General features: G+C 45.7%; 1 protein-coding gene across 2 annotated transcripts in view; it reads right to left on the bottom strand.

The window, feature by feature from the left end:
- PLCB4 (phospholipase C beta 4) overlaps positions 1 to 15,486 on the bottom strand; it is an 855,807-nt gene that overhangs the window by 12,765 nt on the left and 827,556 nt on the right. For both annotated transcript variants that reach the window (XM_029593509.1, XM_029593508.1), the window contains one exon: positions 10,046 to 10,082. In XM_029593509.1, coding sequence (XP_029449369.1) covers positions 10,046 to 10,082 — 37 coding nt within the window. The remainder of the gene's footprint in view (positions 1 to 10,045; positions 10,083 to 15,486) is intronic.

The raw sequence follows: 15,486 nt of genomic DNA, 5'->3' as shown, positions 1-15,486 counted from the left end.
TAACTTTTGTTTTTTAAGGACAACATTTTAAAATTGCCGTTTTGATATTCAACTCTTTATGCCCTACTACATAGTCCCTAACTCTCGATTAGAGCAGTCTCCCAGAGCCTGAGCCCATGGCTCTGGAAAAATACAAGCCTTATTTCATGATATTTTTACTGCCATGAAATTATTTTTTGGATGTCTTTTTTTTTTTTTTTATAATTTGTTAGTAAATCTACTGACAGTTGGAAACACTGGGAGATACAATATATATTTAGACAAATTGACCCTCACTGTTTTAATTTCTAAGGACATGAAACTGTAAAATCTAAGAAGAAATGTACAATAAAGTGGTATGACATTAAATAAATTGTGTTCAATATTTATGGGAAGGTGTACCACAATTAACTTGAATTTAGTCTCCTATTCTATTGTTGAAAATGAAATGGCATATAAAAATGAAAGAAAAACATGTATCATAATTTACTTCTATCGTATTGGTACAAAACCTTGTAACTAGATAAGATGTTAATTCAGAGTTTTTCAATGGAATACAAGGGGTCAGATATTCAGGCCTTGTCTGCCAGAAAATCCCAATTTGGTCAAGTCAGGCTGTTCTGCTAAATATGGCTCTACTGCCAGGTTTCCTAACAGCCCTGTAAAAAGTGTTTGCATCAAGCACTCAGTGTATCAATTTCACCTCAAATATTTCTGAATTGAATGCCAGTGGATAAGAAATCTGGGATTAAGTTTTCAGATACAGGATAGCTTCAGTGCTAGGAGAAATAAACAGATTTGGTGGTTTGTTTAACTGAAGTGCTAACATGCACACTAGGCACAAACAATCTAGCAGGGGCAAAACTTAGTGAATCAGCCCCTAAGTGAAGACAGGAGGTTTAGACATACTGAGTCTAAGACAAAATTGTTATTCATAAAAATGATGCACATTTCTGATGTGGTTGATAGCCAGCCCACTCCTCCCCCCACTTTCAAGCAGAGGACTAAATTACAAGAATGGATCTTTAGATGTGCAGATAGCACAGATCACCCAAGGAATTTTGTGGAGAACTTAAACATTACAGCAGCTCATAGCAGTGCATAATCTTTTAACTCTGTGGCTAGTAACTACAAAATTCAAGTTTAAGGATTTTGCAATTTTTGCATGCTTTTTGCTTCTTAGTGATGTAAGTGTGTGTGTGTGTATATATATCTACTGTATAGGTATCTTTCTAAACATACACACACACAAATATATACATACTTTCTGGACAATATTTCTGTGTTCCAATGAAGTCTCTCATTTTAGTACATCTGGGAAATAGTGTACAGTGGCTATCAAAAGTCTACACCTTGTTGAACATTTTTCACATTTTTTTTGTGTCAGTGCATCAAATTTGCATGCATTTATATGAGGGCATTTTTTATTCCTTTAATCAACACACCATACCTCACACCTTTCAGGGTCAAAAATGTTTTACTGGGGGACAAAGCATATAGCAAATGTTGCTTACCTGTAACAGGTGTTCTCACAGGACAGCAGGATGTTAGTCCTCACATATGGGTGACATCACAGGATGGAGCCCAATCACGGAACACTTCTGTCAAAGTTTCCAGAACTTTGACTGGCCCCTACTGGGCATTCCCAGCATGGCACTAACCCAGCAGCCAGCAGGGGTCCCCCTTCAGTCTTGTTAAAAAGCTACAGGTAGTGCCGAAAATAAAGTTACGAATCCAACACCGCGGGGCGGCGGGTGGGTTTCGTGAGGACTAACATCCTGCTGTCCTATGAGAACACCTGTTACAGGTAAGCAACATTTGCTTTCTCACAGGACAAGCAGGATGGTAGTCCTCACATATGGGTGAGTACCGAGCTGAGGATGTCCGAGTTTGCACCAAATGTACTCAGGCATGCAAGGCATTAGGCCTGGGATGAAATTTGGCTGAGGGCATCCTGAACCCCACCGGGTAGACGGAAGGGTGTTGGTACGTCACGTTGTAAATAGGTTGCGCAAAACAGACTGGCCAAAGATGGAATCTTGTCTTCCGGCTTTGTCTAAGCAATAATGGGCTGTAAAGGTATGGAGAGAACTCCAGGTGGCAGCCGAGCATAGGTGTGCTACTGAAGTCGCCCTGGCCCTCACAGAGTGTGCTTTAACACGGTCTTGAAGTGGAATGCCCGCTTGCTGATAGCAAAAGGATATGCAATCCGCCAACCAGGAGGAGAGAGTCTGCTTACCCATAGGCTGCCCCAATTTGATAGGATGGAAAGAGACAAACAATTGAGTGCTTTTCCTGTGGGCAACTGTACGGTCTAGGTAGAACGCTAGAGCCCGTTTGCAGTCAAGGGTATGCAGAGCCTGCTCTCCTGGATTGGAATGGGGCCTGGGAAAAAAGGTGGGTAGTATAATGGATTGATTGAGATGAAACTCTGAAACTACCTTAGGTAAGAATTTAGGGTGAGTGCGGAGTACTGCCCGGTCCTGCAGAAGTTTAGTGTAAGGCGGGTAGGTAACTAGCGCCTGTAATTCACTAACTCTGCGAGCGGAAGTGATTGCCAAAAGGAAAATTAATTTCCATGTGAGACATCGAAGGTCACAGGATTGAAGAGGCTCGAATGGTGGTTTCATGAGCCGACCCAAAACTAGGTTGAGGTCCCAAGAAGAGGCCGGAGGACGCAGAGGAGGCTTGAGGTGAAGCAAGCCTTTCAAAAAACGTGTTACCAGGGGTTGTACTGATATGGGAACATCCCCGACACCTTTATGGAAGGTGGCTACCGCACTGACATGCATTCTGATGGAGGAAGTTTTTAGACCTGACTCTGACAAATGTCAGAGATAGTCCAGAAACTTCGTGATTGGACAGGTAAAGGGGTCAAGGGATTGAGAAGAGCACCATGACGTGAACCTGGTCCATTTGTAAGAATACAATTTCCTCGTTGAAGGCTTCCGTGAAGCAATCAGGACACGGGAAACTGGCTCAGAAAGGTTAAGTGGTTGAAGGATTAACCTTTCAACATCCATGTCGTCAGGGACAAGACTTGAAGATTGGGGCGGCGTACACACCCGTCATTTTGAGTGATTAGAAGTGGGTCCTTTCCCAAGGGAATGTGCCTGCAAATGGAGAGATCCTGAAGTATTGGAAACCACACTTGGCACAGCCAGTGGGGTGCTATCAGGATCATGGTTCCCTTGTCCTGACGTAACTTCACAAGAGTCTTCGAGAGAAGTGGAAGGGGAGGGAATGCATATAGGAGATCGGTTGCCCATGATAGGGAGAACGCGTCTCTTGGCTGATAGTGTTGGCTGCGAGTGAGAGAGCAGAAGTTGTCTACTTTGCGATTTTGAGGTGACGCAAAGAGGTCTATTTGAGGAAGACCCCATTGGTGTAAGATTGAGTTCGCTACTGAGGGGTTGAGAGACCACTCGTGCGGTTGAAAGGTGTGATTTAGCTTGTCTGCCAACACATTGTCCACTCCCGGCAAGTAGGTGGCCCTGAGGTACATCGAGTGGGAGAGGGCATCCGCCCATATCTGCGCAGCTTCCTGACACAGAAGGTAGGAGCCCGTCCCTCCCTGTTTGTTGATGTACCACATGGCCACCTGGTTGTCTGTCTGGGTCAGGATGACTTGGTTGGAGAGGTGATCCTGAAATACCCTGAGAGCATATCTGATTGCTCGAAGCTCCAGGAAATTTGTTTGATGTTTGGCTTCCTCTGGAGACCAAGATCCTTGTGTCTGCAGATCGGCAACGTGGGCTCCCCAGCCGAGGTTGGAAGCATCGGTGGTGAGAGCTATTTGAGGGTCTGGAGCCTGGAAGGGCAAGCCCTGGAGGAGACTAACCTGATTTCTCCATCAGGCAAGAGACTGATGGAGTGAGTCGGTTACGTGGACAATGGTTGACGGGCTGAATGAATTGAGTCCATTGTGACCTTAGAGTCCACTGCATGACTCTCATGGCCAAGCGGGCCATTGGGTTGACCTGAACTGAAGACGCCATGTGTCCCAGGAGGATGAGAAAGTGGTGTGCAGTCATGGAGTGCTCAGACTGCAGCTGGTGTGCAAGAGACATGAGAGTGAGAGCTTGCTGTCGAGGCAGAAAAGCCTTTGCCTGCAAGGTGTCCAAGTCTGCGCCAATGAACAATAAGGTTTGAGATGTGACTAAGTAGGATTTGTCATAGTTGACAAGAAATCCGAGCGAAATTTAGAGTGTGTAAGGTAAGATGTAGGGATGACAGAGCAGCTTGCTGAATGGGAGCCCTGATTAACCAATCATCTAGATAGGGGTAGACATGGACACCTTGAGTCCTGAGGAAGGCTGCAACTACGATGAGGCATTTTGTGAAGACTCGTGGTGCAGACGCGAGGCTGAATGGAAGCACTCGGTACTGATAGTGCTTGAGGCCTACTAGAAACCTCAGGTATTTGTGACGAGATGGAATTATCTCGATATGAGTGTATGCGTCCTGGAGGTCTAGAGAGCAGAGCCAGTCTCCTCTTTGTAGAAGAAGAAGAAGAGAGCCCAAGGTTACCATTTTGAAGGATGGAGTGATCGGATGTTCTCCACATTGGTAGAGGTGGGGAGTCCGGTGGAATAGCAATTATCGCTAGGACCCACTGGTCTGAGGTGATTGGGTGCCACCTGTTGTTGAAATGGCACAATCGACCTCCCACTGGTATGTGGGGCAATGGAAGCTGGCTGCTGCTCTCTATGCAGGAGTCAAAAACCGGAAGCAGGGCCCGGCTGAGGAGCTGCTTGCGGTTTTTGTTTTGTGTCTGACAAGACTGGGCTTTTTGAAACGGTCTCGTAGAACGGTTTCTAGTTGGTGGCAGGTTTTGAAGAGTACTCAGAAGGCATCAGAGAGAGCTGTCTCAGGGTCTCATGATGGTCCTTGAGTTCCACCACCGTCTGTTGAATCTGCTCGCCAAACAGATTGTCTCCTACACAGGGCAGGGCAGACAATCTGTCCTGAACTTCAGGGCGAAGGTCGGAAGACTTGAGCCAGGCCCATCGTCTTGCTTAGATAGCAGCTGCAGATACCCTGGTAGCAGCGTCAAAGATATCATAAGATGATCTGATCTCATGCTTGCCTGCCTCAAAACCCTTGTTTACTAGGATTTGGAGTTGTTCTTGAAATTGCTGAGGCAGGGGAGTCTAAGTCTTGTATCTGCTTAAATAAGACCCTATTATATTGGGTCATATAGAGCTGATAAGAGGCAATTCTGGAGATGAGCATTGATCCCTGGAAGACACGGCGACCAATGGCATCTAGAAATTTCTGTTCCTTGCCTGGGGGAAAGGAAGTGTGATGTTTTGATCTCCTTGCTCTTTTCTGGGCAGATTCGACAACCACAGATTGGTGATCCAATTGAGGTTTGCGAAAGCCTGGAGCTGACTGAACGAGATAAGTGGTGTCAGCTTTCCTGTGGACTGGAGTAACAGAGCCAGGATGTTCCCAGTTCATTTTGAGGAGATCCAACAGAACCTGGTGGATAGGGATGGAGGTTATTTCCTTGGGAGCATCCAGGAATTGTAACAGCTCCATCATTTGATGCCTGTCATCTTGTTCAGTCTGCAATTGGAAGGGAACAAATTCAGACATCTCCTTCACAAAATTTAAGAAGGAAAGGTCCTCTGGAGGAGAACACCTTCTGCTTTCAGTAGGTGAAGGTGGTGAAGGCAAATCATCGGTGTCTGGTGAAGAATCATCAGTCCAGGTGTCGTAGGGATCAGCACCTGCTCCTCTAGGGACTAGAGAGGATGGGGTTGTGGGATCCCCGAAGGTCCTGGTCGAGGCTCCGAAGGACTCAAAGGAATAACTGGAGGCACTGATGAAGGCATCAAAGGCACCGGTGCAGGCATCGAGGGCATCGATGGATGGCGCGGTAGTGCCGATGGATGCGTCGGCACTGATGGGTGGATCGGTGGCACTGACGATCGTATTGGTATCGACGGCTGAGGCATCGGTAGAACTCCCGATGGAGGGATGCGGAACGGTGTTTCTCCTCCCGATGACAAAACAAGCGGGGAGGGCACCGGAGCCATCTGTGTCCTGGGGTCCATCGGTGGAAAAGCGGCCATAAGTGCTTCCATCCTCGAGAGCAGTGGTGCGAACGCTGCTGGAATCGGGTGAGTGGTCGGTTCTGCAATCGGTACCGGTGTCGGTGCCGGAGGCACCTGGAGTCGATGGCCTCCTGAACTATCCGGTCCAGTTCTTCTCAGAGACCTGGAGCAAGCAGCCCCAGCTCCAGAACAGAAGAAGGAGGCAGAGGCATAGCCGGAGAGACCACCGTTAAAGACGGAGTCGCGGCTCCCGATACCCTGTCGAGTGAGGGTTGCCTTGGTGACCTGGTTGCCGAAAAGGTCGGTGCCTTTTCTGGATGGGGCTTCTTTGACGGCAGCTCGGATGATGGCGAGGTCGATGATTTCGCTCTCTCGACATCGACTCTCTCATGCCACCGGCATCGAAAGTCCGAGACTTTCGATGCCGGTGGCGATGTTTATCTCTACGATCCCCTCGGTCCTGAGGGGGACTAGAGGGTGTGTAAGGCCGAGAAGTCATCTATGCCGGACGGTCACCAGCCGGAGGTCGATGCTGGCGTGAAGTTGACGGTGCCAGTTCTGATGACGTCAATGCAATGGATGGCATCGGGGTTTGAGCATGGAAGAGAAGTTCCATCTTTTCCATTTTAGCCTTGCGACCTTTTGGTGTCATAAGTGCACATTTGGTGCAGGTTAGGACATTGTGCTCACATCCGAGACACATTACACAGACCGGGCACTGGCAGAACCCCGATGCCATGGCCATGAAAAAATTGAGCTGCAGTACGGTCGACAGCCAGTAGGTCGCGAGGGCCAAACTCGATGGTAATCGACGTAAAATGCGTAAAAAACCTACCGGAGTACCACGGCTTGAAAATGTTGAAGGAGGGACCCCTGTGGGGTAAATTAATTTTTAGTAATTCCGTGAGGAAAATTCCTGTCAGGAATCACTGCAGAGCTCCTTAACCGCGTGGCTACTCCTGCGTGGAAAAAAGAAGACTGAAGGGGGACCTCTGCTGGCTGCAGGGTTAGTGCCATGCTGGGCATGCCCAGTAGGGGCCAGTCAAAGTTCTGGAAACTGAAAGGTGAACTTCCATCCCAGCTTCATGTTTCATAAAGAGGGCGGCAGGTTTTCTTTAAGTACGTCTCTACACTCATTGTCCCTTATATGCTAGAGATGTGAATCGTGTCCTCGATCGTCTTAACGATCGATTTCGGCTGGGAGGGGGAGGGAATCGTATCGTTGCCGTTTGGGTGTTTAGAATATCGTGAAAATCGTTAAAATCGTGAACCGGCACACTAAAACCCCCTAAAACCCACCCACGACCCTTTAAATTAAATCCCCCACCCTCCCGAACCCCCCCCCCAAATGCCTTAAATTACCCTGGGGTCCAGCGGCGGTCCATAGCTAAATCAGGGGAAAGGGGAGGGCAGGAAAACCGGCACACTAAATCCCCCTAAAACCCACTCCCGACCCTTTAAATTAAATCCCCCCCCAAATGCCTTAAAGTACCCTGGGGTCCAGCGGCGGTCCGAAACGGGCCGAAAACCGGCACACTAAATCCCCCTAAAACCCACCCCCGACCCTTTAAATTAAATCCCCCCCCGAACCCCCCGAAATGCCTTAAAGTACCCTGGTGTCCAGCGGTGGTCCAAAACAGGCTCCTGCTGTTGAAGCGTGTTGTCTTCAGCCGGCGCCATTTTGCAAAATGGCCGCCGCAAAATGGCGGCGGCCATAGACCAACACGATTCGACCGCAGGAGGTCGCTTCCGGACCCCCGCTGGACTTTTGGCAAGTCTTGTGGGGGTCAGGAGGCCCCCCCAAGCTGGCCAAAAGTCTCTGGGGGTCCAGCGGGCGTCCGGGAGCGATCTCCTGCCGCGAATCGTTTTCCGTACGGAAAATGGCGCCGGCAGGAGATCGACTGCAGGAGGTCGTTCAGCGAGGGTTCCGGACCTCCGCTGAACGACCTCCTGCAGTCGATCTCCTGCCGGCGCCATTTTCCGTACGGAAAACGATTCGCGGCAGGAGATCGCTCCCGGACGCCCGCTGGACCCCCAGAGACTTTTGGCCAGCTTGGGGGGGCCTCCTGACCCCCACAAGACTTGCCAAAAGTCCAGCGGGGGTCCGGAAGCGACCTCCTGCAGTCGAATCGTGTTGGTCTATGGCCGCCGCCATTTTGCGGTGGCCATTTTGCAAAATGGCGCCGGCTGAAGACAACACGCTTCAACAGCAGGAGCCCGTTTCGGACCGCCGCTGGACACCAGGGTACTTTAAGGCATTTGGGGGGGTTCGGGGGGGGGGGGATTTAGTGTGCCGGTTTTCGGCCCGTTTCGGACCGCCGCTGGACCACAGGGTACTTTAAGGCATTTGGGGGGGATTTAATTTAAAGGGTCGGGGGTGGGTTTTAGGGGGATTTAGTGTGCCGGTTTTCCTTCCCTCCCCCTTCCCCCGATTTAGCTATGGACCGCCGCTGGACCCCAGGGTAATTTAAGGTATTTGGGGGGGGGGGTTCGGGAGGGTGGGGGATTTAATTTAAAGGGTCGGGTGTGGGTTTTAGGGGGTTTTAGTATGCCGGTTTTCCTGCCCTCCCCCTTCCCCCGATTTACGATTTTTTGACGATAAATCGGGGGAATTGGTATTGTATCGTGGCCCTAACGATTTTTGACGATTTAAAATATATCGGACGATATTTTAAATCGTCAAAAAACGATTCACATCCCTATTATATGCTGACAAGTGCCCAACCCCTACCCATGAGAAACATCCCTATAACATTTTGATGCCACCAACATAGTAGAGATGGTGATCTCTGGGTGATATACCTTTTTTGTTGTGTAAAGAATAATATTTTGCATTCAGGCCAACAAGTTTTAATTTACTTTTGTCAGACCACAAAATTTTGCCACATCAAAATGGGCTTTCAGGAGTAATTGCTTCCTTCTTGCCACCCTACCATACAGGGCAGATTTGTGGAGTGATTGGGATACTTTTGTCACATGCATGCCTTGAACAGTCTTGGCCATGGAAGCCTATAGAGCTTTCAAACTTGCCACTGGCCTCTTGGTTGCTTCCCTGATCTGTCTCCTTTTTGCTTGGTCATCCAGTTTGGAGGGATGGTCTTAGGCAAGGTCTTGGTGTCATACCACCTTCTACTTCTTAATAATCATCTTATTTTAACTCATGGTTGGATCTTTGCTTTGAAATGCACTACCTAGCAGACAAAACCAACAGGACCTGCTGAATGTATCCTGTCATCATGTAAATCAGTACAGTTGCACCCAGATGAGGCCAATTCACTAGGTATGTGCTTTTGAAGGCAATTAGTTTCTCCAGAGCTTTAGGATTGCTACAGAAGTACAAGGGGCAACCAAGCTATTCCATGTTTTTATTTCTACTTCATTTACTGAGGAATTCTATAATATATTTTTCATTTGGCAGCTGAGAGGTAGGGTGTGTGTGTGTGTGGTACATGAAACAAGCACTGTTTAATGTATTTTATTTCCAGGCTATAAGGCAACAAAAGGTGAACATTTTGGTTGCCGGTGTAGACTTTGCATAGCCATAATATTTGCTTCCTCTTAATGTCATCTAAAACAACTTCTTTCATCAATCACAATATTGGAGGCAATTTAGAATTTATAAATATTAGCACCAGGTTGCTGATAAGATAAAACAACCAATTTTGAAGAGACTTCATGCTATCATAATTAGTGCACTAATATAACATTTTTATTTAAAGCCTTATACAGCACTTAAAAAAAAAAAAAAGGTATTCAGCAAGCAAATGGGAAGAATACTCTATGGGCCTACTTAGGTCTATCTGCTGTTCTAAGAAACTAAAGCCTAAATACGGCTAATATAATATCACATTTTTGAATTTTTATAAATAACATTCAAAAATGCAGCATTGCTACAATTGTCATCTTAATCTATATGGTAGGAACAAAGTTTTGCAATGGTTATGATCTAGTCTCTAGAAAAGTATACTAAAAGAGTAGCTGGCTTATTATAGCACCAGTCCTACCTTGTGAGTGAGACACTGCATGACACGATTTCAAAAGCTGTTTGTACAAAAATAACAATGTCAAAATTATGCAACATAACATAAAGCAAAGAAAAGAAAAGAAAAGAAAATTAAAGTGAGGATGAAGAATGGATGATAGAAATGTCAGTAGAAGAAGTGAGGATGCATGAAAAATTACTTGTAATAAGTTCAAAGGCATTCTCATGCTGGCATTGTATCTCTATTATAAAATTAGATTTCTTTATAACTGACTGGGAAACCTGACATCTAAAAGCTTCAAAATGATTGAGAAGAGAAACAGTTCATATAACAGTGCAATGCCTTCCTTCAGAATATGCAATGTTACACTTATAATTTCTAAATCAGTTGCAGTGCAAGACAAAATTGTTGTTCCCACTAAAAGCAACAATAAATCACTTTATTTTAATATGCCTAACATTACTAGATTCCTCTGAATGACTGTTCTGGATTCTGCATTAACTTCCGCTTTGGCCCGTACCAGGCTCTAGCACCACTGTGGGCTTCCATAGAGGAGGACCTCTATGCATGTACTCTCTGAAAGACAGCCAGCCCAGTGTATCATGAGTACAATATACACATCAAGTTCCGTTTCCTTTGCACACAACTAAAACAACAGTGTTATGTGATGATGGTATACCTGTAAACAGCACAAAAAATGTGGAAAGATGAGCAGGCACATTAAATAAAATGAAAGCAAAACAGATATGCTGCATTGAGACTTAGAAAGGGTCCGTCAACTTTGAGGTGTAGATGAATACAATAAACAAGCGAATGCTGCCTTTAAGGTGTGTACATAGCAATATTTATTAAACAATCGGTCATGATACACTGGGCTGGCTGTCTTTCATACCTGTAAACAGGACATGGATTGTAAAATTTGCTATAAGCCACAGATGGGATAAACATGCAATGGAAAGCACACTTAGGCCAGGATTCACTTTGCAGGATTCACTTTGCAGAATGATGAATCCTGCGAAAACGGGGGGGCGGGCCTGCAAAAGCCCGCAGCCTTTGCACCATGGCAGTGCACCGGCTGCCGGCTTTCGTACCAAATAGCGCCACTGTGAAAGGTGGCGCCACAGCGAAGACACCGCCGACTCCAACCCTCCCCGCCTCCTCCCCTCCCCCTAATTTGCATGATATCTCATGCGAAAAGGCCCTTTTTGCATGCGATAAGCCTTTGATAAATGACCCCCTTACTTTGCTACTCAACAATATGTATGAGAAAAATACGCTGGCACTTTTTCAGTGGTACCTCTGTATTTTTTTTCTCAGTTGAGGTGCTTTTCAGAATGATAATACTGGGAAAATGCTAGTTGGCTCATACTATTCCTGATACCTGTTAATTATCTTGTAAAATTGATATCAGACTTATTTACGTTATACTGTTGGCTAGGTGGGAGGTTTGGGTGAATTGGGGAGTGTTCAAGCTGAAAAACCAGGAGGGTCTCGATGACCTAGAGGAGGATTGGGCGAATTGATGGAGGAATTGGCAAACTGGTAATTTCAATTATGCATGCATGTTTTAAAATATACTTGAGCAAGTCCTATTTTTTTTCACATGTAAAATATATAGTATATCTTTTTCAAACTGGTAGGAAAAGAATATGCGTTCCCTGCATTCTATGTCTTCGCGTGTAAGCATACATACACGCAAGTTAGGGAGGAGACATATGTGAGGGTAATACAGTACTACTGCAGATTTCTTTGCAGCCAGATATGCGTGTGTATGCAGCTGCATGGAGTTATTTGAAAATTGTCCCTATCCCACCCAGACTCCTCCTCTGGCTAATAATGTAAAAGTATGTGCATACAGCGCGAATGTATGTAATTTGGGGTGCATATTGGTTATTAGAGTTGTGAACTGGAACCGGAATCTGATCGGTTCCGATCCAAATCTTAAAATTTTTATCGCCCGGCCCGATTGGATTTTTGATTATCGGCTGTGCCCGATCCGATAATCAAAAAACCCTCCCCACCCTCCCGAACCCCCAAAAAAGGTTTTAAAATTACCTGGTGGTCCAGTGGGGGCGCGGGGAGCGATCTCCCGCTCTCGGGCCATCGGCTGCGTTAATAAAAATGGCACCAATGGCCCTTTGCCCTTACCATGTGACATCTTTAAACATGGCGCCGGCCATCCAGTGCTCCTACCATGTGACAGGGGCCGGCCAATGGCACGGATACCCTGTCACATGGTAAGGGCAAAGGGCCATCGGCGCCATTTTTATTTGTGGCAGCCGATGGCCCGAGAGTGGGAGATCGCTCCCCACGCCCCCACTGGACCACCAGGTAATTTTAAAAGGTTTTTTTTGGGGGGGGGTCAGGAGGGTGGGGGAGGCTAAGGGGGTCAGTTTAAAGGGTCGGTAGGGGTTTTTTTTTATCGTGCCATCGGCGCCATTTTTATTAGTGGCAGCCAAAATGGCGCCGATGGCCCGAGAGCAGGAGATCGCGCCGGGACCCCCCCACTGGATCACCAGGTAATTTAAAACATTTTGGGGGGGTTCAGGAGGGTGGGGGAGGGTAAGGGATTTGTTTTAAAGGGTCGGGGTGGGTTTAGGGGTTGTTTTGGTGTGCCGGTTTTCCCCCTCCCCCGATTTATGATTTTTCACGATAAATCAGGGGAATTTCTATTGTATCGCGACTCTAATGATTTTTGACAATTTAAAAAATATCTGACGATTTTTTTAAATCGTCAAAAAACGATTCACATTCCTATTGGTTATGCAGTTTTCTGCAGGGCTATTTTTGCAGGTAAAGCACTACTTTTCTTACAGGAGTCCATTTAGACCAAGCCACTGTTTTCTTCTAAATATTTCACAAATGCAATTTTATTTCCTTCATGGCTGAACATTAAACAGAACTGTAAGCATATCATTTTAGTAAGTGCTAGTTTTCTTTGTTTAGTTTTAGTTGAAGGAATAACGGAAAGCTAATTTAATATTAGGAAAAAACCTATAAAAATTAAAAATAAAATTCAGTGCAATAATAAAAATAGAAAAGGTATGTAACACTATATTTTTATTTAACAGCTATAACATCAAAATATTTATCTTGTTCCTGTTATATCTTCTTTGCTGATGGTTGAAGTTCTGTTTAGATTGTAACCATAGTATTTGTGTCTAATGTTTTAGTTGCTAAGTGACAAAATCAGTGTAATTAAGAGTTGCATTCTAATTTGAAATATTCTCATTAGTTGCTAGGTTCAGAACCTGCAAAGGATCCAAGTTTTAAAGAACAGATAAGCAAGCAACAGAGAGAGGACAATTTAAATGTGCTTGTGGAAGAATAACTTAATTGTTTCACTGTGGATGATGACCCCTTCTCTCCCTCTTCAGAAAGAAAAGTGACACAAACTCTCAAGGATTTGGTAAAGTTACAGTTGCTAGATTTATACATCAGAATGACCAACACTGTGAAAAATACTCAGAAAGAAAAATAAATCTGCTGTCCAGTTCGGTGAAAGGGAGACAGCATTATAAAGGTTTCTTAAAATCTCTGCACACAGTAATGTCAAGACCTCTGCGACTAGAAGATACATTTAATAGGAAATTGGATGGTGCAGTGGCTTGGCAGAGAGACCCATAACCTTACAGTTCTAGGCTACTGGTTTAAATCTGGCACCAGTCAGTGGACATCGAAGGCATTACCAATGTCCAGCTGTTTGGTTGTCTATGTGAAATGAGCTGGTGGCTTCAGGTAAGCCTTTAATGAACAAGTAGCAGCAATCCCACAAATTATCATCATCATAACTAATACTAACATTCTTCTCAGTTTTAGCAGAAAGGCACAAAACCGTACTAGCTGTTTAACCCCCCATAGGTGAACTTTCTGGAACAGGGTGCAGCACATGTCTAGAGTTCAGGAAGAAAGACTGCATTATTATTACTAAAGATGTTCCTCTTCTAGATGTAACAAATCACTTTCTAGTTAACCTAATCCAAGCTGGATTAATGTAAAGTTCTGAAATGGTTATGATCAAGAGAGCAGCTGGTATTTAACATAGGCACTCTCATTTATTTGGAAATGAAAATAAACATGCACCAATGTTCATCTGAAGGCTGAGCGCGTCACTATGACCAGCAGAGATCTTATGCTTGCACAGGGCCCAAAGTAGGTGGGAATTATGGGACCCTCCCTCCTTTAAAATGCAGGGTCCTACTGACCCAAGGGATCCAATCAGTGTTCTGGGGCTTGTAATGTCTCTGACTGTCCCCCCATGTGGGTTCTCCCTCCCCAAGTGAAAGGCCTGTGGCAAGAAACTTGGTTGTCCTGGCCTAGCAATGCCCCTGTCCATGACCAGATTCCTTCCGTCTACTTTCCACTGATTTGTACTGCATTTTTCTCAGAGAACCGATGCCACAGATCTTCGGTGGCCCATAAACATTCTGCAGCCTGAAGGAAGTTTGGAGGGTTAAGCTGCAGCTTGACTTCCTGCCCTGTATGACATTTGCTTTCTTGCAGCACTGTCTGAAACCTGTACAAAATTTGAGTCATTTACTATTATAAATAGCAGACGATAGAAATGCAGCAAACTAGGGCTGTAGCAAAGGTATGATAGAAGGGCACTTGCCTCAGGCCCTTGTTTGATGGGACACCATCTGGGAAGCAAATATGTTTTTATTCCTTGGGTTTGTTCATTAGCTAAACCAAAATCATAGGGGTAGATTTTAAGACCTGCGCGCGGGCGTACATGTGCGCCCGATACCCGGCGCGCACACATGTACGCCCAATTTTATAACATGCGTATGAAAGTTCCCTCACAGGCCGCTCCGAAATCAGAGCGGCCTGTGAGGGAACTTCCATTTCCCCTAACCTAAGCTTCCCACCCCTTCCCCTAACCTTTCCCCCCCCCCCCAGCCCTACTTTAATCCCCCCCCAAATTTTTATCATACCTTCTGCGCCTGCCTAGAGGTAGGCGCAGGTTGCGCGCACCAGCAGCCCGACGGCACGCGATCCTCCGACACAGCGGTAAATGGCCACTGTGTCAGAGGCCTCTGACCCTGCCCCGCCCCTCCCCCAGACCTCCCCTTTAGTAAAGCCCCGAGACTTAGATGTGTCCCAGGGCTTTAGGCCCGGCGTGTGTAAGGCGATTTACGAGTGTAGAGCTTTTAAAATCTGGCCCATAATATTTTGAAAATGAAATATTTTACAAATTTGTAATGAACTATGACTATTTTTAACTTGTATTTCTTTTAAAATAATTGTATAACTGGAAGTAGAGAAGAGACATCGAACATGATGGCATATAAAGATCACATGGCCCATCCAGTCTGCCCATTCACATCTCCTGCTCAGCTTTATAGTCCTTTCCTATAAGAATACTATATTGACATATTGCCCATATGGTAAAATGTCTTGTTATTACCCTACAGCAAACTGTGGTAGTAATAACTGGCAGAATTACATATTAAACATCAAAA

The sequence above is a fragment of the Rhinatrema bivittatum genome, chromosome 3 (genome assembly GCF_901001135.1).
Source record: "Rhinatrema bivittatum chromosome 3, aRhiBiv1.1, whole genome shotgun sequence".
Taxonomy (NCBI): Eukaryota; Metazoa; Chordata; class Amphibia; order Gymnophiona; family Rhinatrematidae; genus Rhinatrema; species Rhinatrema bivittatum.
The sequence above is the reverse complement of the archived record's forward strand: the minus strand, read 5'-3'. Positions and strand labels throughout refer to the sequence as shown.